Raw genomic sequence first — 26,139 nt, 5'->3', positions numbered from 1 at the left:
TTTCTTTTCATTTTTCCTTTTTGATTATTCTTCATTTTCCTCTTACAATTAAATATCTAAACAAAGGGCAAGGGAATACACTTAGTATAAAATCAAGATAGACTTGCGTATACTTTTGTGCCATTGCTTTATTCTTTAATGTCATTCAGTACAAAATTCAAAAGAAATTGGTCTTCTAATTCGAAAATGCTTGGTTGAATGTCATCTCCCCTCTTAACAATGTACTCCCGTGAGGAGTGACTCCAAATGGCAAGCCAATGAAAATTAACTTATAAACATATTCAACAGCCAATGAAAGTCGTTTGATGGTTTTTTTTCCACGTTTATAGAATCTACAATCACAAAAATTCATGTATCTTGATTGACTTGCCATAGAATTACCTCCATGAAATCACCATTGTAGTTATAAATTTTTGTGATTACACGTTAAGTCTCAATTATGAATCCAATATATCATCTAATATGAAATCCAGAAGATCTGATATGTGATCCAAAATCAAAACAGAGGCCTCAACTCAAAGCCATACATAGTATCCAACTTAAAGAGACAACCAAAGATCCAACACTTCCAACAAAATTTTAAATAGGTTTTCAACTGCTACAAAGAAAATCATTTGTTTAGCGTTCAAAAAAGAAAAAATGGAATCTGCACTGCTAAAATCAAAGCTTCCTAAAAGCGTCCAATCCCCCACACTCTGATAACTCCATCTGTATAACCACTGAACAAAGTGCTTCCATCTGCACTCCAGCTCAAGCTTGTGCAATAGATGTTCTGGAAAAAAAAATAAAAAACAATATAGTAAACAATTGCTTGATAATTATCATTGTAGAAATCCTTAAAGCTTGAAAGAACTTAAGCTTATGGTTCCCCATAAACAAAATTTACGGTTTGTTAATAATAGGTCTGGTAAATTTTCCACCTTAATTCAAAATAACAAAATAAAAAACTTTACTACAGATGAATCTGACAGCAGCAAGAACACATGGTGGCCCTCCACTAAATCCAGTGACAAACCAATGGAATTGACAGTACATTATGCATAATCACATCCTTCAACAGTTGGTAGGAGTTCATATAATACAAAGGGGTTTTCATAATTATACATGCAATAGATTTAAGCAAAAAATATATAAAAAAATTCATGTAAGGATATTGTTCATACAGCAGCAGGGATTGGTAAAGCTTGAATATGAGAGAAAGTGAACTTGCAAATTAATCCAAGAAATGGGAACTATAAATAAAAAAGCCGAATCTGGATGAACATCCACTACAAATACAATAACATTAACCACAAGTGCACATCATTCTTGATTAGTGAATTCACAAATGCTAAGAATTTTTTTCTCAAGTATCATAGATTGCTGTCTAAACTAAGAAGAAAAATTTTCAAAAACCTCAAAATAGATGAGCTACATCTGAAAAATTCAGAGCCATAATACATGCAGATATTTCAAGTAAGAAGATAAGCAACAAGTACATCATAAATATTACAAAAATAGATCTCATGCAAACATTGTCCGTGCATTTCTCGCTAAGCAAAATACATTATCCCTATGTGATCAATGAAAAAACAGCAAAACATAAAGCGGACAGAGCATGCACCCAAATAACATCACCACCTAACCAAACATATCCAATATACCACATAATAATCAATACATAAACAAAGCATCCAATATATATATATATATATAATTAACCAAAAAGCCATCTTGCATAAAGTAAAGAAAACTGACAAAACCAGCAAATTGAAGTAAAATACATCAATAAATAAGCAAAGGGAATATACCTTCTTTTTGGCGCTGGTAGCAGTAGCGGTACTGCCCTCAGATTTCTCAGCCTCGGCCTTGAGATCGACCTTCAAGTCCTCTACAATGCTCTTGCTCTCCAGATCCCAGATCTTGATACTATGTTCAGTGGCTGCACAGAGCCAATACCTGTTGGGACTGAAACACAAAGCATTAATAACTGCACCTGCATCCAAGCTGTAAAGCCTCTTCCCCTCTGCCAAATCCCACAGCAGAATCACACCATCTTTCCCTCCACTCGCGCACAATGACCCGTCAGGTGACACAGCAACAGTGTTCACATAACCACCATGACCAGCCAAAGTGCACCTTAGCTTGCAGTTGGTCAAATTCCACACCTTCACAGTGCGGTCCCAAGAAGCAGAAACAATAGTGGGCTGAAGAGTATTGGGGCTGAAGCGGACGCAGCTCACCCAATCAGAATGAGCATCACCATCTTGGATTGTGTACTTGCACTCCCCAAGAGTATTCCATAGCTTAATAGTACGGTCACGGGAAGCCGACACAATCTGACGGTTATCAATGGAGAAAGCCACAGAAAGCACATCCTTAGTATGTCCAACAAATCTGCGAGCAGAGACACCAGTAGCGAGATCCCAAAGGCGGAGCTCACCGTCCCATGAGCCGGAAAGGGCAAACTGACCATCGGAAGAGAGGACGACATCCTGGACAAAGTGGGAATGGCCAGTGAGGCGGCGGCGGGGAACCCCGTAAGTCTTCTCCTCCTTGGTGAGTTGCCAGAGGATAATGGATTTGTCGCGGGAGGAGGTGACAATCATGTCGGGGTTGTCAATCGGGGTGGCGATGGCAGTGACCTGGTCAGTATGGGCCCTCATGGTGCCGCGAAGTACCAAACCCTCGACAGCCATTGTTGCTCTGGTTAGGGTACGAGTGAGGTACTTGGAGAGGCAAACGCGAAGGAAGAGGCAGAGAGAGGGTTTAGAGGGTAAACGGAGTCAAAAGTGTAGAATTTATAGCATGGAGAGAGGCAAATTAGGGTTTTATTTTGGTTTTTCCTCCTTTTTTAGGGTTTATAAATTATAAATTTTGGGTATGGACTTCAAATTTTGGGCTCAATTTGGGCCTTCGCTTGGGCTTCGTCTTTCAAGCTTTCTTTTTTTTTTTTCAGAGAATAATAAACTTTATATTGATTTTTTAATTTATCCTCAATAAAAATTATGTGATTTAATTTACTATTATTTTTAATTTTTGCATATTATTTGATAAATTTTCAGTAAAATAGATTTAAATTCTTATAAAAAATTATGATTTACTATATGTTACATTCCTTTCTTTCAAGCATGTGTCTCACATAGTCACTACACCCAAGCTAATGAGTCTATAGTTGGTATGCTTTATTTTTTTTTATTGTAATATATTTATTTTATACTATAGTTTGCAGCCATATAATATAATATTTTTATTATAAGTAAAAAAACTACGAAACTAAAGCGAGTATAAATCAAAATTATGAAAATATCTATAGTACATTTATTACATTATAGTTTATTGATTTTTATTTAAATATAAATTAGTATATTAAGGAATGTAATTTTATTAACAAATAATTCAATTAAAATTATTATTACTAATTTTATGTTATACTGATTACTAATACTCGAATTCATCAATCTCTTTTATCTAGTAAACATTTTTCTGTTAAATTTTTTATTTTATTTTAATAAGTGAAAAAATAATTCAATATTTCAAAGAAAAACATTATATTAATACATATATTTTTTTTATTCCTAAATTTAGAATAATTTCAATTGAATTAATAATTATATATAGTTGTAGAAAGAAAATATTTTTTTCCAAGTTCCAAAATAACAATATTCTTTTTAGAGTCTAACTTGTATTTTTTTTTATAAAGTACTACATTCTTTAGTTTTTATTATTTATTTATTTCATTATTCAAATATCTTTTCTACATTTGTATTAATTAATAATAAGAGAAAAATGTAAAAACGTATTACATAATTTTATTAATTTTTCACTTCAGCATTTGTGATTTATTTTTTATCACAGTGGTATTTTGTGGTTTGTTTTTGTTAGCAAATGATAGTAAAATTCTGATATTTGAAGTGGGAAACATACTTATTATTATTTTTAATTAATAATTTTTTTAAAAAAAAATCAAAAATTATATGTAAATTACTACATCAGCAATATTTAATGATATTAAGAAGTTAATAATTTAATTCTTTTAATTAAAATATTAAGAAAAATAATAATTAAAAGTTATATATAAATTGTTATATTAAATATATTTTGATAGTGTTAAAATACGAGATATCATTTTGATACAAAATAAACTATAAATTCTGAAGTAAGTGAAATCACGTGATATTTTTTTTATATTTTTTTCTAATAATAATGAATAATATACAACAAGTTAATTTAGACTCCTTTGATTACTTAGGTCTATCGGATATTATAGTTAAATTAAAATCCCTTTATAGTTTTGTTGTGTACTTAGTGAGGTAAACTTTTTTAATAAGTACGGTTTAATTTAGAATTCAGAAATATTAAAATTTACTATAGATTTTGAAGTCTTATTTTGGTTCATGTCTTAACGTTAATCCAGTCTCCAACATTATATCGAGATATTTTATATTATATTGATATACTATATAATATAAGTATATTTGATACATAGATAACTTTTTAAAAAAGAAAATTTGCTTATAAATTATAAAAGATAACACTTATAGACTTAATCTAGTGGTAAATATATCTGAGTAAATCTGAGAGATTTCAGGTTCTATTTCTCCATCCCCAAATTCCCATTTCAAAAAAAATTATAAAAGATAAATAATACCTTCATTATAATTTAAAATGCAAAAAAAAAAAGATAAATTGTAAATTGTATTGCACTTAACTAGAAAAATGCTACTCAATAAATCTATTTTATTTAAGTCACATTTATTTTCTAAAAAAAATATTTTATTCTCTCTTTCTCATTATTTTTATCCTTTTTTTTTAATTGTTCCAAAATTATTGTTTATTTTTCTTTTTTAAATTGTAATAATATATAAATTGACTAATATAAATCTATTTAATTTTATCTTATTTTCAAGAAATCTCCCTAAACATCTCTTAATATTTAATAAAATATAATATATTTAAAATGAGTATGTGTAATATCCGGCTAGACTCCGGTATCGGAATTCCTACCGTCCGGTGGAATCTCGGATGTCGGAGACCTCTAGAAGGGTAAAACCATGTTTTCATAAAATGTTTTAATGTATTTTACGGTTTTAAGCAAGATGGAAATGAGTTTTTTTGCATGAAAATAACCTTGGAGGAAAACCCAGGTTCGGCCGCCGAGCATGCAGGCATTTCGGGTGTGCCTTAGGCCCCCGAAGGCATAAGTGAGGGAAGTCCAGGTTCGGCCGCCGAACCTCAAGTTCGGCCGCCGAACATGGCATGCATGCGGAGGCACGTTCGACCCCCGAACGTGGCCTGGCCAGCCACTATAAAAGGGTCCCTTAGCCGAAAACGGGCGAGTTTTTCTCCCCATTGTCGGCCAAGGTGAGCTCTCCGCCGTCCCTCACCAATCTTTGAGTTCTTCCTTCAAATCTTTCACGATTTTCACAAGTTTTCATCTTGTTTTGAAAATTTTCAAGTTTTGAGCAAGTTTTGAGCTTGGAGACCCAAGGAAGTTAAAAATCTCCCATCTCCAAGATTAGGTCGTCTCTCTCTCGATCTTCAAGAGGTAAGAGCCGATCTTAAGCCCATTGCATGTTTTAAGTCAGTTTTATGAAGATCTATGGGGTAGAATGCATGTTTAGCTCATAGTTAGGTTTTTGAGTTATGTTGTGTTTTTGATTAATGTGGCTTACCAATGCATGTTTGATGTGTTGTAGATGGGGTTTAGGATGGTTTGAAGCCCCTAGGAGCTGGTATGATTATGTATGTGTGTTGTAGAATAGGTTTATGCATGTTTGGGTCATTTTGGAGGCGTATATGCATGGGAGAGCTGAGTTTCTGCCACTAAGGGAGAAACCAGGTTCGGCAGCCGAAGGAACTTTCGGCCGCCGAACATGCTTGTGGAAGCAGCCTTCGGCTGCCGAAGCTTGCCCCCGAAAGGAGACTTTCATCTCTGTCTGGGAGTTTCGGCCGCCGAAAGTGCCGCCGAACATGCATGAGTTTCGCCTCTGTCTGGGAGTTTCGGCCGCCGAACCTGCCGCCGAAAGTGCCCTGTCCAGCCCTCTTTTGCATATTTTTCTATGGTTGTTTCATGATGTTCTAGGGGGTTTTTGGGGAATAGTTTAGAGTTATGTTCTTGTATGTTTGGTCCCTCATTTGAGTCCACCTGTGTAGGTTCGGACCCGAGGAACCGAGGACCCCAGCAGTGAGTTCAGCTGCTTCTGAGTCAGTAGAGCTTCAGCCAGAGGTGAGTGGAATAACTCTTATGCTTTTAAATAAATAAACCAGTTTTAGCATGATTCACGCATCATGAATGCCATGAGATATAATAGGGTGCTTGCATTAGAACTCACGAATATGTTGCATTGCATAATATGTTGATGATGCGGATGAATGTTGAATGATCCTTTAGTCCTCATATGTTATGATATGATGATGATACGGTACGGAAGACCAGTGAGGCCCATTCTACGCCCCTGGCACCATGTAAGAGAAAGACCAGTGAGGCCCATTCTACGCCCCTGGCACAGTTGGAATGTTATGCTATGCTATGTTATGATTATGTAAGAGAAAGACCAGTGAGACCCATTCTACGCCCCTGGCACAGTTGGACCATGTAGAGGACTATTGGTGACAAATTCATCCTTGATGTGATTAGCTGTGATGTGATGCATTTCATGTTATCATATGTTTCAAATGTTTTATTATTCTGCTCACTGGGCTCTTGTAGCTCACCCCTCTCCCTTAACCCCCAGGCTTGCAGGTACAGGGTAGACCAGGAGGTCAGCAAGAGTAATGAAGTCTTGTGTATGTAATAGTTAGAATGTGGACATGACAATTTGTATAATGATGTATAGATATGTAATGTAACGATATTGAGGTTTAGAAGTGTGCTTGACCATAGTATATTGTAATCCCTTTTCGATACATGATCTTAATGTTTATTGATGATTATGTTTAGCCAACTCAACCCATGTTATGCCACCTGTAATACCCGGCTAGACTCCGGTATCGGAATTCCTACCGTCCGGTGGAATCTCGGATGTCGGAAGCCTCTAGTAGGGTATAAACATGTTTTCATAAAATGTTTTAAGGTATTTCACGGTTTTAAGTATGAAAATTTAATGAGTTTTTGCATGAAAAGTCTTTGGAGGAAAACCCAGGTTCGGCCGCCGAAAGTCAAGTTCGGCCGCCGAACATGCATGCGTTTTGGAGGCACGTTAGGCCCCCGAAAGCATGAGTGAGGGCAGTCCAGGTTCGGCCGCCGAACCTCAAGTTCGGCCGCCGAACATGGCATGCATGCGGAGGCACATTCGGCCCCCGAACGTGGCCTGGCCAGCCACCTATAAAAGGGTCCCTTAGGTCCGCACGGGCGAGCTTTTTCTTCCCCGTTGTCGGCCAAGGTGAGTCTCCGCCACCCCTCCCTCGATCTTGAGTGTTTTCCTTAGATCTTCCATGTTTTTCACGGGTTTTAACTTCTGTTTTGAAGATCTGTGAGTAAAGAGCAAGTTTTGGGTACTTGGAGGTTCAAAGAGCTCAATCTCTCCATCTCCAAGCTAGGATCGCCTTTCCTCTCGTTTCTTCAAGAGGTAAGCTCGGATCCACCCTTGTTATGAGTTTTAAACAAGCATTAAGTTGTTTTATGGGTAGAGATGCATGTTTAGGCTTGTTGATGAGTTTATGGGTTTTGATGATGATTTGAGCAATGTATGTTGTTTTTGTGTGTTTGAAGTGTTGTAGTTGGGGTATATGATAGTTTGAGACCCCTAGGTGTGATGTATGATATGTATGCATGTTTTAGAACAAGTTTATGCATGATTGGTGAGTTTGGAGGCAAAAATGCATAAGGGAGCCAAGTTTCTGCCCTTTGGCAGAAACCAGGTTCGGCAGCCGAAGGAGCTTTCGGCCGCCGAACATGGCTGGGGAGGCAGGCCTTTCGGCTGCCGAAGTTGCCCCCGAAAAGAGACTTTCGTCTCTGTCTGGGACTTTCGGCCGCCGAAGGTGCCGCCGAACATGGATGAGTTTCGCCTCTGTCTGGGAGTTTCGGCCGCCGAAGGTGCCGCCGAACCTGCCTGACTTTCGGCTCTGGAGGGAATTTCGGCCGCCGAACCTGCCGCCGAAAGTGCCCTGTCCAGCCATTTCTTGCATGTTTTTATGTGATGTTTTCAGGATGTTTTAGGGGGTTTTTGGGGAGTATGTTAGAGTTATGTTTATGTATGTTTGGTCCCTCATTGGAGTCCACCTGTGTAGGTTCGGACCCGAGGAACCGAGGACCTCAGCAGTGAGCCAGCTGCTACAGAGTTTATCAGAGCTAGCCAGAAGTGAGTGGAATAAACCTTAAGTTTTAAAATAAATGAAATATGAATTTTTGAGCATGATCCATGCATCATGAATGCCATGAGATATAGTAGGTTGTTGCATTAGTATTCACGAATATGTTGCATTGCATTTATGATGATGATGTGGATTGGTTATTGGATGATCCTTTAGTCCTCATAGGATATGATGATGTTATGGCATGATATGGTATGGAAGTCCAGGTTGTACCCATTCTACGTCCCTGGCACGATGTAAGAGGAAGTCCAGATTGTACCCATTCTACGTCCCTGGCACAGTTGGACTGTATGATATGTTATGTTAAGAGAAAGACCGGTTGTACCCATTCTACGTCCCGGCACAGTTGGACTATGTAGAGGACTATTGGTGACAATACCATCCGAGATGTGATTAGTTGTGATGTGTTGCATTACATAATGGCATGAAATTTTAATATATGTTTTCACTATTCTACTCACTGGGCTTTGTAGCTCACCCCTCTCCCCTAACCCCAGATGTACAGGTACAGGGTAGACCAGGAGGTTAGCCAGAGTTTTGAAGTATGTCTATGTAATAGTTAGATGTGACATGACAATTGTACTATGATGTAATGTAAGAGATTACAGTATGTATGCAATGAGGTATTTTGAGGTTATAGATGTGCTTGACCCTATGAGTATTGTAATCCCTTGTTGATGCATGATCTTAGATATTTGATGATACAGATGGAAGCCAACTCATCTCATGATGTATTTTGCCCATTGGGGCATTGATGAGATCCCACAGAGGGATCATAATGATGATTATGACTATGTACAGTATATGTTCATGTTGAGTTGGATGTTGGAAAGAAAAGTTTAAATTTTTTTATGTATGATTGTTGATCATGTATGGGATTATACAGGTTTACAGGTTTCATGTCAGGCTTGCTACGGGTCCCGGCGGCCTTAAGTCGACCTGGATCCTAGCGCCGGTAGCGGTCCGATTTTCGGGTCGTTACAGAATGGTATCAGAGCCCTAGGTTCATAGGATCGGACCTAGAGTGTCGGGCTCATAGATGTTCTAGAAGGTCAAGCACAATAGGAAGATCATGTCCACTAGGATAGGATGCGGAGTCCTGTCTCGTATGATGATGTGTAATGCCATGACTTTGTGCATGTGCATTAATGATATGCTATGCTATGTGATGTATATGATGAGGGTTCATGTGTGCCCACATGAACCATATGATGCTAATGTTTGTATGATGTGTACTGTTTTTCAGAAAATAGGATGAGAGGAACCCGTCGATCGGCAAGATTGACCGGAGTGCCACCTGAGGATGAGGGCACGAGCGCCCGTCCTCCCACATTGCCTAGGGCAATGTCTTGTAGAGCCAACAGAGAAAGAGTGTCAAGGGACCCTAGAAGGTCTTTTGATGCTAGCAGAAGGGGGACTGATAGAGGAGGAAGTTCTTCAGATGTGAGGGAGGTTATGGAAGAGGATCAGAGGAGGGATGGGAACCTGGATGTGAGCATGGAGGAAGAAGGGACAGGGGAGTCTCAGGGAGGCGTTCAGGCCTCGGGGTATGGTTTTCCACCTCATTATCCACCCTTCCCACAGGGTTCAGGGTATCCGATGGGAGGCACATCGGATTTTTCCAGCTTTAACCCCTACCCTACCTACATGCCTTATCCACCTTTCTATCCACCTTACACACAGTACCCAGCTTATCCACCCTCACCCTTCTATCCAAACCCGGCAAACCCCACCTCGGGGAATGCTGCACCTCCACCTCCACCACCTACAGAACCAGCAGCCCCAGTTACTCAACCTCCTAGACCTAGCTCAGCTGATGGGAGCAAGGTAAAGATGACAGATTACCTCAAGCTAGATGCTCCCAAATACAAGTCAGGGGATGACCCCTTTGAATATCTGAGAGTGGTGAAGACAATAACTGATGAGCTAGGGGCAAGTGACAGCAGGGCCATTCAGATGGCAGGGTTCACCTTAAAGTGCAAGAAGGCACGGGAATGGTTCAAGTGTTATGTGGACCCGAGACTAGACGGTATGACATGGGAAGAATTTGCGAATGAGTTCGCTGGATGGGCTTTTCCAGACAGTTCCAGAGAACTGAAGATGATTGAGTTTGAGCAACTGAGGCAGTCAGAGCACATGGGTGTAGAGGAGTTCACGGATAAATTCTTGGAGCTATTGCCTTTTTCAGGGCAAGCTCTAGATACAGATACGAAGAAAGCCAAGAAATATGTTATGAAGCTGCATTTCAGGTACTCCTCGTTGGTTCAGTCAGCTGAGAGAGAAAGTTTCCACACTGTGGTGGATATGGCTCGAAGAATGGAAGCGAGTGCTATAGTTGAGGGGTCAGTGAAGCAGTCAGTGACCCAGTCTTCAGGGGTTAAGACCCCAGGCAGAGGAGGACCAGGTTTCTCTTCTCAGAGCTCAGGTAAGAAGAGGTGGGATAACACCACCAGGAAGCCGAAGAAGAATAAGTTTTGGAACAAGTTGAAATCCGGTCTGGGATTTGGCGGTGGCTCGAGCTCAGGCTCAGATGGTACAGAATGCCAGAGATGTGGAAGACCGCACAGGGGAGTGTGTCGAGCTGGGACTAATACATGTTTCAGATGTGGACAGGAGGGACACATAGCTCGGGAGTGTCCTAGAGCGCCTTTTATGGGCCAGCCCCAGCAGACAGCTTCTGGTAGTGTGGCACAGCCAGCAGTTCCAGCCACAACTCAGGGCAGTGGCAGAGGTAGAGGGAGAGGAGCAGCCTCTTCTTCTGGTTCCCGAGGTGAAGGTCCATCAGCTCCAGCCAGGATCTTCACCATGACTCAGCAGGAGGCTAACACATCCAACACCGTGGTGTCAGGTAATCTCGTCATTGGGTGTTCTGATGTGTATGCATTAATGGACCCGGGTGCATCTCATTCTTTTATTGCTCCGAGAGCCGTTGAGAGGTTGGGTCTGATAGTCTCTGGGTTAGAGTGTCCCCTATGGGTCAATGGACCCAAGTGTGACCCGTCAGTGGCAGTGTCAGTCTGCCAGTACAGTCCAGTTTTTATTGAGGGAAGATGCCTCTCCGCCGACCTTGTGGTTCTAGATTTGACAGACTTTGACGTCATTCTAGGGATGGATTGGCTATCTACTCATGGTGCTACCTTGGACTGCAGGGACAAGGTAGTCAGGTTCAGAGATCAGAACGGGTCAGAGGTCGTCTTCAGAGGAGACAAGAGGGGCACACCTAGAGGTCTGATATCAGCTCTTCAGGCTCGTAGGTTGCTTAGGAAGGGATGTCAGGGGTACTTAGCTCACGTGAGAGAGCTAGACAGTCAGGTCAGGGAGCCGGCCTCGGTGCCAGTTGTCAGAGAGTTTCAGGATGTTTTTCCGGATGAGCTTCCAGGTTTACCACCTGCTAGGGAGATAGAGTTCGAGATAGAGCTGATGCCTGGAGCTAGACCGATCTCTATCCCTCCCTACAGGATGGCTCCAGCCGAGTTGAAAGAATTGAAGGAACAGTTGCAAGAGTTGGTAGAAAAGGGCTTCATTCGACCGAGTACCTCACCTTGGGGTGCTCCAGTGCTTTTTGTGAAGAAGAAGGATGGATCCCTCAGGGTTTGTATCGACTACAGGCAGTTGAACAAAGTCACTACCAAGAATAGGTACCCTTTGCCAAGGATCGATGATCTATTTGACCAGTTAGCAGGAGCAGGTTGTTTCTCCAAAATAGATCTGAGATCTGGGTACCATCAGCTGAGGATCAGAGATGAGGATGTGCCAAAGACGGCTTTCAGGACCAGATATGGGCATTTTGAGTTCCTTGTAATGCCGTTCGGGTTAACCAACGCCCCTGCAGCATTCATGGATCTCATGAACAGAGTGTTTAGCCAGTACCTGGATCACTTCGTTATTGTCTTCATAGATGATATCTTAGTGTATTCCAGGAATACAGAGGAGCATGCCCATCATCTGCGGTTGGTCTTGCAGACCTTGAGGGAACATGGCTTGTATGCCAAGTTCTCTAAATGTGAGTTCTGGCTGAGGAGCATTTCGTTCTTGGGGCATGTAGTGTCAGAGAATGGTATAGAGGTAGACCCCAAGAAGACAGAAACTGTGGCTAACTGGCCTAGACCCACTTCAGTGACAGAGATTAGAAGTTTCTTGGGTTTGGCAGGTTACTACAGGAGGTTCGTTCAGGACTTCTCTAAGATAGCAGCTCCTCTGACCAGGTTAAGCAGGAAGAATCAGAAGTTTCTATGGACCGACCAGTGCGAAGAGAGTTTTGAAGAGCTTAAGAAGAGGTTGACTTCAGCACCAGTTTTAGCTCTGCCATCTGGTGATGAAGACTTTACAGTCTTTTGTGATGCGTCCCGTGTGGGACTGGGTTGTGTGCTGATGCAGAATGAGAGGGTGATCGCTTATGCTTCTAGGCAGCTGAAGAAGCACGAGTTGAATTACCCCACACATGACCTGGAGATGGCAGCAGTAATCTTTGCACTCAAGATGTGGAGGCACTACCTCTATGGGGTTAAATGTGAGATCTTTACAGATCATAAGAGCCTGCAGTACATCCTGAGTCAAAGAGATTTGAATTTGAGACAGAGGAGATGGGTAGAGCTGCTGAGTGACTATGATTGCAAGATTCAGTATCACCCGGGTAAGGCGAATGTCGTGGCAGACGCCCTAAGCCGGAAGTCACTAGGCAGTTTATCCCACATATCGGCAGAGAGGAGGCCAGTGGTGAAGGAGTTTTACAAGCTCATTGAGGAAGGTCTACAGATGGAGTTGTCTGGTACAGGTGCCTTGGTGGCCCAGATGAGAGTAGCACCCGTGTTTCTAGAGCAGGTGGCTCAGAAACAGCATGAGGACCCGGAGTTAGTGAAGATTGCCAGGACTGTTCAGTCAGGCAATGTTAGTGAGTTCAGATTCGACAGCAAGGGGATCCTCCGCTATGGGAGTCGATTATGTGTACCAGATGATATAGGGCTAAAAGGAGACATTATGAGAGAGGCTCATAATGCAAGATACAGCGTTCACCCCGGGTCCACCAAGATGTATCAAGATCTAAAGAAGGTTTATTGGTGGCCAGCTATGAAGAAAGAAGTGGCACAGTTCGTGTCAGCGTGCGAAGTGTGTCAGAGGGTGAAGCTGGAACATCAGAAGCCGGCTGGAATGCTTAACCCGCTACCGATTCCAGAATGGAAATGGGAAAATATAGCTATGGACTTCGTAGTGGGGTTACCGGCGGCGTCCAACAGAGTGGACTCCATATGGGTGATTGTGGACAGACTCACCAAATCTGCTCACTTCATCCCTGTCAGGAGTGGCTACTCTGTGGACAAGTTGGCGCAGGTGTATGTGGATGAGATCGTCAGGCTGCATGGGGTTCCTATTTCGATAGTGTCAGATAGAGGGCCCCAGTTCACCTCCAGGTTTTGGCGGAGTCTGCAGAATGCCATGGGTACCAGGTTGGATTTCAGTACTGCCTTCCACCCCCAGACTGACGGACAGTCAGAAAGGACCATCCAGACTATCGAGGATATGCTTAGAATGTGTGTGCTGGACTTTGGCGGTTCTTGGAGGCAACATCTACCTTTGGTGGAGTTTGCCTACAACAACAGCCATCATGCTAGCATCGGGATGGCTCCATATGAAGCTTTGTACGGAAGGAAGTGCAGATCACCTGTTTGCTGGGAGGAAGTTGGAGAAAAGGCCCTGGCAGGGCCTGAGCTAGTAGAGATCACCAGCAGGGTGGTACCCATAATCAGAGAGAGAATCAAGACTGCTGCCAGCAGACAGAAGAGCTATGCAGACGTCCGCAGGAGACAGTTAGAGTTTCAGGAGGGGGATCTGGTATTGCTCAAGGTGTCTCCAATGAAGGGAGTGGTTCGCTTCGGGAAGAAAGGTAAACTAGCCCCACGATACATCGGACCCTTTGAAATCTTGCAAAAGATTGGGAATGTGTCGTACAAGCTGGATTTACCTGCTTCAATGGAAAGAATCCATCCGGTTTTCCATGTTTCCATGTTGAGGAAGTTTGTGTCAGATCCGAGCAAGGTTCTTAGTGAGCCTGATGTGGAGGTCCAAGAGGATCTCACCTATGTTGAACAGCCAGTACGGATCGTAGACACCCAGATCAGAAAGTTAAGAAACAAGGAAATCCCAATGGTGAAAGTCTTGTGGAACCACCACAACTTGGAAGAATGCACTTGGGAGACACGGGAGTCTATGCTCCAGCAGTACCCTCATCTCTTTTAAGGTTGGATCTCTTTGTGTTTATGTGCTATGTATGTATGTTATGTTTTATGCCATGCTATGTGTGCTAGTTGAGATACATTCGGGGACGAATGTTCTTAAGGGGGGGAGAATGTAATACCCGGCTAGACTCCGGTATCGGAATTCCTACCGTCCGGTGGAATCTCGGATGTCGGAAGCCTCTAGTAGGGTATAAACATGTTTTCATAAAATGTTTTAAGGTATTTCACGGTTTTAAGTATGAAAATTTAATGAGTTTTTGCATGAAAAGTCTTTGGAGGAAAACCCAGGTTCGGCCGCCGAAAGTCAAGTTCGGCCGCCGAACATGCATGCGTTTTGGAGGCACGTTAGGCCCCCGAAAGCATGAGTGAGGGCAGTCCAGGTTCGGCCGCCGAACCTCAAGTTCGGCCGCCGAACATGGCATGCATGCGGAGGCACATTCGGCCCCCGAACGTGGCCTGGCCAGCCACCTATAAAAGGGTCCCTTAGGTCCGCACGGGCGAGCTTTTTCTTCCCCGTTGTCGGCCAAGGTGAGTCTCCGCCACCCCTCCCTCAATCTTGAGTGTTTTCCTTAGATCTTCCATGTTTTTCACGGGTTTTAACTTCTGTTTTGAAGATCTGTGAGTAAAGAGCAAGTTTTGGGTACTTGGAGGTTCAAAGAGCTCAATCTCTCCATCTCCAAGCTAGGATCGCCTTTCCTCTCGTTTCTTCAAGAGGTAAGCTCGGATCCACCCTTGTTATGAGTTTTAAACAAGCATTAAGTTGTTTTATGGGTAGAGATGCATGTTTAGGCTTGTTGATGAGTTTATGGGTTTTGATGATGATTTGAGCAATGTATGTTGTTTTTGTGTGTTTGAAGTGTTGTAGTTGGGGTATATGATAGTTTGAGACCCCTAGGTGTGATGTATGATATGTATGCATGTTTTAGAACAAGTTTATGCATGATTGGTGAGTTTGGAGGCAAAAATGCATAAGGGAGCCAAGTTTCTGCCCTTTGGCAGAAACCAGGTTCGGCAGCCGAAGGAGCTTTCGGCCGCCGAACATGGCTGGGGAGGCAGGCCTTTCGGCTGCCGAAGTTGCCCCCGAAAAGAGACTTTCGTCTCTGTCTGGGACTTTCGGCCGCCGAAGGTGCCGCCGAACATGGATGAGTTTCGCCTCTGTCTGGGAGTTTCGGCCGCCGAAGGTGCCGCCGAACCTGCCTGACTTTCGGCTCTGGAGGGAATTTCGGCCGCCGAACCTGCCGCCGAAAGTGCCCTGTCCAGCCATTTCTTGCATGTTTTTATGTGATGTTTTCAGGATGTTTTAGGGGGTTTTTGGGGAGTATGTTAGAGTTATGTTTATGTATGTTTGGTCCCTCATTGGAGTCCACCTGTGTAGGTTCGGACCCGAGGAATCGAGGACCTCAGCAGTGAGCCAGCTGCTACAGAGTTTATCAGAGCTAGCCAGAGGTGAGTGGAATAAACCTTAAGTTTTAAAATAAATGAAATATGAATTTTTGAGCATGATCCATGCATCATGAATGCCATGAGATATAGTAGGTTGTTGCATTAGTATTCACGAATATGTTGCATTGCATTTATGATGATGATGTGGATTGGTTATTGGATGATCCTTTAGTCCTCATAGGATATGATGATGTTATGGCATGATATGGTATGGAAGTCCAGGTTGTACCCATTCTACGTCCCTGGCACGATGTAAGAGGAAGTCCAGGTTGTACCCATTCTACGTCCCTGGCACAGTTGGACTGTATGATATGTTATGTTAAGAGAAAGACCGGTTGTACCCATTCTACGTCCCGGCACAGTTGGACTATGTAGAGGACTATTGGTGACAATACCATCCGAGATGTGATTAGTTGTGATGTGTTGCATTACATAATGGCATGAAATTTTAATATATGTTTTCATTATTCTACTCACTGGGCTTTGTAGCTCACCCCTCTCCCCTAACCCCAGATGTGCAGGTACAGGGTAGACCAGGAGGTTAGCCAGAGTTTTGAAGTATGTCTATGTAATAGTTAGATGTGGACATGACAATTGTACTATGATGTAATGTAAGAGATTACAGTATGTATGCAATGAGGTATTTTGAGGTTATAGATGTGCTTGACCCTATGAGTATTGTAATCCCTTGTTGATGCATGATCTTAGATATTTGATGATACAGATGGAAGCCAACTCATCTCATGATGTATTTTGCCCATTGGGGCATTGATGAGATCCCACAGAGGGATCATAATGATGATTATGACTATGTACAGTATATGTTCAGGTTGAGTTGGATGTTGGAAAGAAAAGTTTAAATTTTTTATGTATGATTGTTGATCATGTATGGGATTATACAGGTTTACAGGTTTCATGTCAGGCTTGCTACGGGTCCCGGCGGCCTTAAGTCGACCCGGATCCTAGCGCCGGTAGCGGTCCGATTTTCGGGTCGTTACACCACCCATTGGGGGCATTGATGAGGTCCCACAGAGGGGCCAATGTTTATGATTATGTTTATGTTCAGTGCATGCACAGGTTGAGTTTGGTGCATGAGAGAATGAATGAAAGAAAAGTTTTAATTTTTATGTATGTTGTTGATCATGTATGGGATTAATCAGGTTCACAGGATGCATGTTAGGCTTGCTACGGGTCCCGGAGGCCTTAAGTCGACCCGGATCCTAGCGCCGGTAGCGGTCCGATTTTCGGGTCGTTATAGTATGATTGGAAAGTTAGTAAAAGGAATTATATTTCTTAATATGTATGAAAAAGTAAAGTGAATAAAAATTAAGATTATTATTATTATTATAATAGACAATAATTCTTTTTTTCCATTATGCAAGGTTTCTAAAATAAAGATATTTTAGGGATAAAATTTATTTATGTTGCATTTATCCTTCATTTTATTTTTTATTATAAAATATTTATTTTTTAGTATGTGAAATATGTTATAATTAACGAACATCTCTTTTGATTTTTAAAAGAATGCTTAATCTCTAAGTTTTGTATTTATTTAAACTATAGGCTATTCTATAAAAAAATACAATTAATAAAGCATGGTCTTATTACTCTTGCCTTTACTCTCACCGTTACCATGGGCTCTCCCCTGGAATAGGCTCAAATCTATAATAATTATCACAAATCTTTATATAATTTCAGAAAAATTCACAACTAGTTCAATCCATATATATAGAAAAGGAATTTGTAAAAATTTATAATATTTAATTAAAAAACTAGGTTAACTATTTGGAGTCAAGTGAGAAAAAAATTATTTAGATTAGTTTTAATTAAATTGTTACGATTAGTATTCTTAAATAATTATAAAAAATTAGTTTAAGTCTCGTATTAATATTTTAAATATATAAATAAGTTCAATTAAGCCCGAATATAATATAATATTAATTTTTAATAATAAAATATTATTTTATATTTAAAAAATAAAAACTTTAGCATCTTTATTAATATAAAATTTTAAAAAAATATATATAAATATAATAAATCATTTTTAGAATTACAAAAATGAAGTTTTATCATATAAAAATTATTATTAAAAAATTAATATTTTATTATTAAAAAAATATTATATTAGATGAAGACTTATTTGACCATTGAATAATAGTACGGTTCAAAAAAATAATAGTACGGGAGTTTAATTAATCTAAAATTTTGAATTGGACTTATTTGATCCTTGAATAAAAGTAGAGAGATTTACAATTTAGTCCCTGGGTATTGCCATTATTAACAAGTCAGTCCCTGTATTTTTAGAAACCTATTAAAACGTCCTTATGTTTTCTTTCCGTCAACGAAATAGTCATTCCGTCCTCTTTTTCGTTAAAATTAGATAAAGGAGGAGAGATAAAATTTTTAAAATCCAATTTTACCCTCAAATAAAATCCTTTATTTAGTCCTTGGATATTGTTATTATTAACAAGTTAGTCCTTACATTTTCAAAAATCTATTAAAACGTTTTTATTTTTTTTCATATCTATTAAAATGTCCTTATCGTTTCTTTCCGTCAATAAAATAGTCCCTATCTTTTCTCATATATATTAAAACGTCCTTATCGTTTCTTTCCGTCAACGAAATCGTCCCTCCCTATATTTTTAGAAATCTATTAAAACGTCCTTATTGTTTCTTTTTGTCAACAAAATAATCCCTATCTTTTCTCACATCTATTAAAACATCCTTATCGTTTCTTTTTGTCAACGAAATAGTAGTAGAAGAAGAAGAAGAAGAAGAAGAAGAAGAAGAAGAAGAAGAAGAAGAAGAAGAAGAAGAAGAAGAAGAAGAAGAAGAAGAAGAAGAAGAAGAACTATATTTTTAATGGCAAAAATAGACAGAATGACTATTTTGTTGACGGAGAGAAAAGATAAGGACGTTTTAAATAATATAAGAACTGACTTGTTAATAATTACAATACTCAGGGACTAAATTATAAATATCCCATAAAAGTATATAGGCTTAATTGGACTTATATCCTTTTAAATATCAAGAGAACTTGACAAAGAAGAGAAATCTTTGAGTATATTATGTTAATATCTGCATAAAAAAATTATTTTATAAAGAGAATAAAAGCACAAATATAATTAATGCAATTATAGATTATTGGATAAAATGTAAAGATGAAAATGTGGAAAAGATTTAGAATCTGCAATGTATAACTAAAAATAAAAGAGATCCTTCAAGAACTCCCCCTATAGAAGCAATGATTGGAATAAAGCTCCATCAATCAAAGTAATAGTGAAGATTAATTTGAAGGAAAAATTATAAAAAAGTGGTTTCATCAATTTTTCACTTCAAGATATGCGGTTCAATTTATATCAAAATAATATCTCGTTATATCGTGCAATTAGTAAAAATTTAAAATATTTTGACATAAACTAATATTACGAGGTACTAACTTTGACATTAAATAAACCACAAATTCTGAAGTAAATCACATATTCTAAAATAAAAAATCGATAAAATCACATGGTATTGTTTTATACTTTTCCCTAATTTGAAAGTAAAAGATAAAGAGTAATAAGCCTAAGCATACAACTCCAATATGGTATATCTTATTTTTCCTTCCCTTTTCAAATGCTACCATTTCATTCCAAATCCATCAACCAAGCTTGCTAAACAAAACAAGAAGTAAAACAAATCCAAAATCTTATGAACCACAAACTTATTGACATATGCAATTTAAAATCAAAATACATAACCAAGAAACCTATAAAAAAGTTATGCCACATGTGTTCAGTATTTATACCACAATATCCTTGCATTTAACATGTTATGCGTATATCACAATATCTCTATTTACATTCTCAAGTAGTAGTTTCAGTTTTCTATGGGTCTCCTTATAAATTAAACCATTGAATCATTTCACACTATCTCTATAAGCTAAATGGTAAATTTTTGACTTCATGATGTCTTGAATGTTATTGCAAAGAAAATTGCGATGACATTAGACTCCATTCTTTCACAACCCTTTGCCTCCTTTTTCATACCTAGTAATTTTTATTTAGAAGCTTGATTTGTCATAAAAAAAAAATGAGAATTGAAGCATAGCAAAAAGAATTAATCGATAGCTTGATTTAGTTAAACAATATTTATCTTGTTAATCAAAAAGGAGGAGAAAAATTACTATTTTGACCATGTAATATAAGAAAACTCATTAGTTAGTCTCTTAATTTTGAAAAATACATTAAAATATCTTTCAAAACTTTAAAAAGTTTACTAATTAATTTCTCCATTAATTTTAGTCATTAAGTATTATAGAAAATTCTAAAATGCTCTCGATATAAATGGACTAATTAGTTAATATTTTTATAAAACTAAGGTCATAGGGGCTAAATAGTAAACACATAATAACTAAAACTAATGGAGAGACTAATTTGTAGATTTTTTAAAATCTCATGGATGTTTTGATATATTTTTCAAGATTGAGTGATCAACTAATGAGTTTTTTATATTATAGATTAAATAGTAAATTTTTCAAAAGATTAATACCATGAGAAGTGATATTGATAAAATGAGAAGGATGGGAGAGGTGAATGGGAATGAGATAGGAAAGAGAAGCTAGGATTTTGATAGTATTTTTGAGATTACATTTTGTTATTTTTTTCTTTAGATAAATTACACGTTAGTCCTCCAATTTTGATGTAATTAATGAATGTTTCTCTTTATTTTCAAAATCAAATACTTTCAATCCTAAGTTTTGATTCCATTAAATTTGAAAGTCCTTCTATCTATATAATGGATTATTTATAGTAGTTAAAAAGTTACAACTTTTTTTTTTCTAATGTTTGGTTGCCTAGAACATTAAGGTGGAAGAAGAAACCTAAGAAAATAGAGTTGAAAATTAAGGGTTTCTTTTAAATTCGTTCGAATTTTCACTACTCTCTTGACCATCCATCCCAAGTGAATTTGTGTTTATTATTCTTTTAACATAGAACCTTAAGGTTTAAGTTATCAAATAAGCATGCTTCTTTGGATGGTGAGATTTGTATAATGAAATTGTAATAGTGGGATGTGATATATATTATTATTATGTAGCTCAAGTGAGTGGGAAAATATGATTGAAGTTTTAAGAATTTAATACATAATGAGAGGAAGATTTGATGGGAGCCAGAAGAAGCGACTCATTGCTTTTATCTATGTAATGGTTTATTAGAATCATATACTTTTATTATGGATCTATTTTTTGTACTCAAAATCATGGTGCAGCAGAGCTATAATATGGCAGCAAGTCACTTGGATCATCTTATTTGGGTGGAGAGATTGAATCTGATGGAAAATAAGATGATTCTACCAAATTTGGGTCCTTGAGAAAACAAGATGACTCTTCATTGCTCTCTTGTCTATCCATCCAGGTCACATTTCTCCATTTCCATAATTTTTCATCATCTTCCTTTATAATTTGAACCGCTTTGTCTCTCTTCCAATCTCCTCTAACAACTCAACAAACTTATCCTTGATTTTAATTGAAAAACTAATAGTATTTCAAGTTCAATTAAGTGCAGGTTTTAATTTTATTAGGGCATTAATGATGCTTTAAATTTATATAATTTTCTTGCACTTGCATTTTTGTCAACCTAGAAAATTGATTTTTTCTTCTTATGGTTACTATGTATTCTACCTATACTTTAACTCCTCTTACTTTATTAGAATTTTAGGAAATGAGCTTTGTAGGTAATCAATCGTGAGATTGCTAGTTGAAGCTATGTTGCGTGGGTATGAAGAGAATAAAGATGATGGACATGTGTTTTTATATGGGTTGGAAGTAATGCATGTATATTGTTTGCTAAAATGTTCAAGAGCGTTGAGGATCACAGGTATGTGATGGATTTTTTTTATTATTTCTCAAGCTAGTCAAATGGTAATATAGTAATTATGTAGCACTACCAGAAATTTTGACAAGGCTTTATTTTGATAGAATTAAAATACATGAATATAAATATTCGATTTTAAAATAGAAAGACATCCATTAATTATGTTAAAACTTAGTGACTAAAGTGTAATTTAATTTACTAAATTCCAAGAGTTGACTAATAGATTATTTTGATAGATGGATTTCTAATTTAAAACGTATATAAAATTTAGGGACAAAAAAAAGGATATAACTATTACGAATAATTACTACCATGCCCCTGTAATTTTACCTAATTAATTAAATTGTCCCTATGTTTATATATTATACTAAAATGTCTCAGTAAATTGATTTTGTTAATAGTAAATTACATCCATCTAAAAATTACCCTTTTACCATTATGTGAGCAGAAAAAGTAAAAAATGCCCTTAATTGAATCAGGTCCTACCCAACTTTCTCTCTAATTGATATTATTGGCAAGGTTGAAGAGTGTCAAGAGGAAGAGTAGGAACCACTTACAGATTGAGATTCAGGAAGACGAAGCACATTATAAAAGTAACTTTATTTTTTTCATAATAGAATATTTTTCAGTAGAAAAATCTTATGCTTTTATTAATAGATTAGGAAGCATATTGTCTGGGTTTGCATTGAATCCATTCAGATATGTTTTTTTATTAATATTTTGTAATATTTTGTTAATACAAAATTATTATGCTTATTTGATAGAATTGAGATGAAATATGCTGAAAGATACAAACTAATATTTGAATATTATAGGATGGAAGTTGAAATTAGGAATGTTCTTGCATAGAGGTATTTCTATATACACCAGCCAATGTTCATAGGTTGTTTAATTTAAAGTAGCTTATCAGTATTGTCATCGATACTGGAATGAAAATTGAAGCTATAGATTTAATGTTAGTTTTTTATATACGTAAGGATAAGGCTAAATACATAATTTGGCCCCTCATATTTTCATGAAAAGTCATTTTGCCCGCTCAACTTTAATTTTGTTCTATTTACTCCTTCAACTTTCAAATGGTACTTAATTCCTACAACTGATATGTGATATTCACACGCTACCATATTGATAGAGCATATTTTAGTCCATTTTATCATTATGTTCTTGATGTTTATTTACATCTTTTCTGCTTAATTTTGTGGTTTTAATTATGTTTTGCAGATATTAGTTGTAAAGAGACAATCTGGAGAAAATGCTCTTAAAACTGCCAAAGAGTGCCAAATATGGAAAGTGCCAAAAAAAAGGAAAGTTTCCAAATAAGGGAAGTTTCCAGAAAAGGAAAGTTTCTAAATGAGGAAAGTGCAGAAGCAAAAGCAAACAAGGAAAGCTCAGTCAGAAGATTATTTGAAATTCAAATCGCAGATCTTTCTTTCCTTGTTCAAAGATGGGCACACACTGCAGCAGTCATATCTTCCTATTTAGGCAGCAAGATCTCAAAGAGATGCTCTTCCTCTTCTGCATTCAATATTCAAATTTCAAAAGAGACTCCACCTAAAAAGGAATGTATGGACAAGCATATCTTCCCCTTTGAAGATTAAAATTCGTGCATCCTTCCTATTCAGAAACAATCTGCGCGCTTTCCTCTTCTGAGAGCCATCTGCGCGCCACCTTCCTTTTCTGTAACAACTTGGGCAACAAGTTGAGCATGGGCAGTATCTTGGGCAGCCTCTACACTAATTAGGAAGCAAGGTCAGCATCTAAACTTATTTAGGAAGCATAATCTGCGCCTCCTTCCCTTTCTGAGACCAAACCGCGCGCACCAACTTCCTTCCGCAGTGCATTTTCGCGCAGCCTTCCTTCTGAAGCCGAAAAGCGCGATTCTTTTCTTTTCAGACACATCTTGGGCAGAAAATACCTCTTGGGCAGTAAGTATGACCTAGGGCAACACTTTTCAACTATAAAAAGCCACATAGGAAGCCTCAACAGGACCCTTAAGCCCCCCTTGGGAGACACCTATGAATTCACATCTCTTCTTCTACCTTTCTTCTTTTCTTTTATTTTTAATTTTGTTTCAGCCATGAGAGGCTGAAATCTTTTATTCTAGTTGAAGATTAGGTGATACTTTGGTTGTTTTATGGATTGGGAGACTTGATCAAACATTGTTTAACTTTTGGTTTTTCAATATTTATGCAATTTCATGCTTGATTTCAATATTGCTTTGCTGTTTAGATCTACGTTGATTCTTGATTGCAAAGTAATAATATGTTAGTTTGGATGATTTAAGTCTGTAATTGCTTAGATTATTCTTACATGAGAACACTTGGGATAAAACCCAAGGAAATTGTATGATCTAGCGTTATCTCCATACGTTTGGGTAGCTAGGATTGGATCTCTCTATTTCTTAATGCAATTGACAATTGTTTTGATGCCTAAGGCCCAAGGACGTTCCTTGGCAATTTGTTAATTAGTAATTAATTAGAGGACGTTCCCTAATTGGTTTAATCATAAGGAGAGATAATGGTGGTGAGAAGCGTCTTCCATCTCCATAACTAATCTATTGAATCAATCCAAAGGAAACTAAGTGTCAATGATCAATCCCAACAACTAAAGTGGATCCAATTCTTCAACTAGATCTTTCTTATTATTGATTTCTCTTTATTTTTATTATTTGTTTTATTTTTATTGCTTTCAGTTTTAGATTAATTAAATCAATCTCAAAATCCCCCCATTTTACTTTCAGTTTTATCTTGTTTTCAGTTTTATTCTTTTTCAGTTTATTTTTGTTTCAGTTTATTTTATTGGTCTTGATAAGGAAAATAGGTAAGTTCTCAATTCCCTGTGGATTCGATCCTTTCACCACTATCTGCAGTTGTAAATTGTTGATAACCAAAAAGGTTATTTTTGACCGGCTTCGACAACCGCGAGTCACATATCATAGGGGATTAAGTTATTCAATAATTAAAAGTTAAAGGGGTGATATATACATTCTCTTACTTTGTATATATTAAATTATTTAAAATTTAAAAGTTGAAGGAGTAAATAAAATAAAAATATAGTTGAGGGGTAAAATGACTTTTTTATGAAAAGGTGAGAGGGTAAATTGTGCATTTGGCCTAAGGATAATTTAACTATTATATTAAAATTAAAAAACCAAATGAAAATGAGTTGCTTGGGAGTATGCATGAGGAAGATGGTTGTAACTTGAATCCTTTAAGTAGTGATGTTGGTAGTGGCAGAGATAGGGGGAGGAATGTGTCTTTAAAGGGCGATTATACCTTTAGGCTAATTAGTACTGAAAGTGAAAGGAGATTGGTGTAGAAGAATTAGGACCTTCAACTCTAGCCCCATGTACTCCTTCTCCATATAACAGTGAACGTTTTAGCAATGTCATTAATATTCAATTCACTCAAGTCCCTTTAACTTGAGACCCTTTAACCCATGAAGACCATTTAACCCAATACTATGTAAATGAAGACCCTCTTACCCATGAAGATATTGTACCACAAAACACACAAATTCATAATGAGAGGGCATTGGTTGATATCAGTACTAGAATAGGCAATAGGAGAAGTGTTTTGGGGGTAGAATGAGGTCTGGTGCTAGAGATAGGAGAGGTGATAAGGCTCTAGGCAATAGAGGTGGTTTTACCGTATGCAGTTGGGGTGATGCATGGAAATAGTTCAACAATGCATGGGGAAAGAATTAATGAAGGAGATGAAGAAAATGAATTTGTGGTTTATAATGATTTTGAGATGTCATTTTCTGAAAACAAGAATGAGGAGTTTGTTGCACAATGTGGGGTTGAATATGAAAGTGAATCAATTGGTTACATAGATAGTGATAAAGAAAATGAGATAGAAGGTTTTAATGTAGATGAAGTATAAAGCAAGAGGAAGAAGACAAATAATGATTCATTTAGAGGAATGAGTTGTGAGACATTCCATTATAATTATGGAGAACAAATAGTTTTCAAAGTTGGGCAAAGTTTTAAAAATGTGTGTCGTAACAGATGCATTGAGGGATTATGCTATTCAAGAGGGATATGAGTTAGTTAGGAACGTGGGGCCAAGGGAGTCCATAATTTTTAAATTTTTTAGGGAATATTAGTGTAACAGCCCGAAAACCGATACCCCTCTGTAACGGTCCGAACCGCCACCGGCGCTAGGATCCAGATCGGCTTAAGGCCGCCGGGACCCGTAGCAAGCCAAACATACCTCCTATCACCTGGTCAAATCCCATACATAATCAAAACTTTAACATAACAACTTAAACATCTGATGTAAACACCGAGCTTGACCTGTATGCAACATAAC

General features: G+C 38.0%; 1 protein-coding gene across 1 annotated transcript; it reads right to left on the bottom strand.

Moving 5' to 3' along the window:
- Positions 1-484: 484 nt before the first annotated feature.
- On the bottom strand, positions 485-2,800 carry LOC110600016 (guanine nucleotide-binding protein subunit beta-like protein). The gene is made up of 2 exons (XM_021736685.2): positions 1,791-2,800; positions 485-772 (listed from the first exon to the last, which is right to left on the bottom strand). The coding sequence occupies exons 1-2, from the start codon at positions 2,676-2,678 to the stop codon at positions 671-673; spliced, it is 990 nt and encodes a 329-aa protein (XP_021592377.1). The 5' UTR covers positions 2,679-2,800; the 3' UTR covers positions 485-670.
- Between the last annotated feature and the right edge of the window lie 23,339 nt (positions 2,801-26,139).

The sequence above is a fragment of the Manihot esculenta genome, chromosome 14, assembly GCF_001659605.2.
Source record: "Manihot esculenta cultivar AM560-2 chromosome 14, M.esculenta_v8, whole genome shotgun sequence".
Taxonomy (NCBI): Eukaryota; Viridiplantae; Streptophyta; class Magnoliopsida; order Malpighiales; family Euphorbiaceae; genus Manihot; species Manihot esculenta.
The sequence above is the reverse complement of the archived record's forward strand: the minus strand, read 5'-3'. Positions and strand labels throughout refer to the sequence as shown.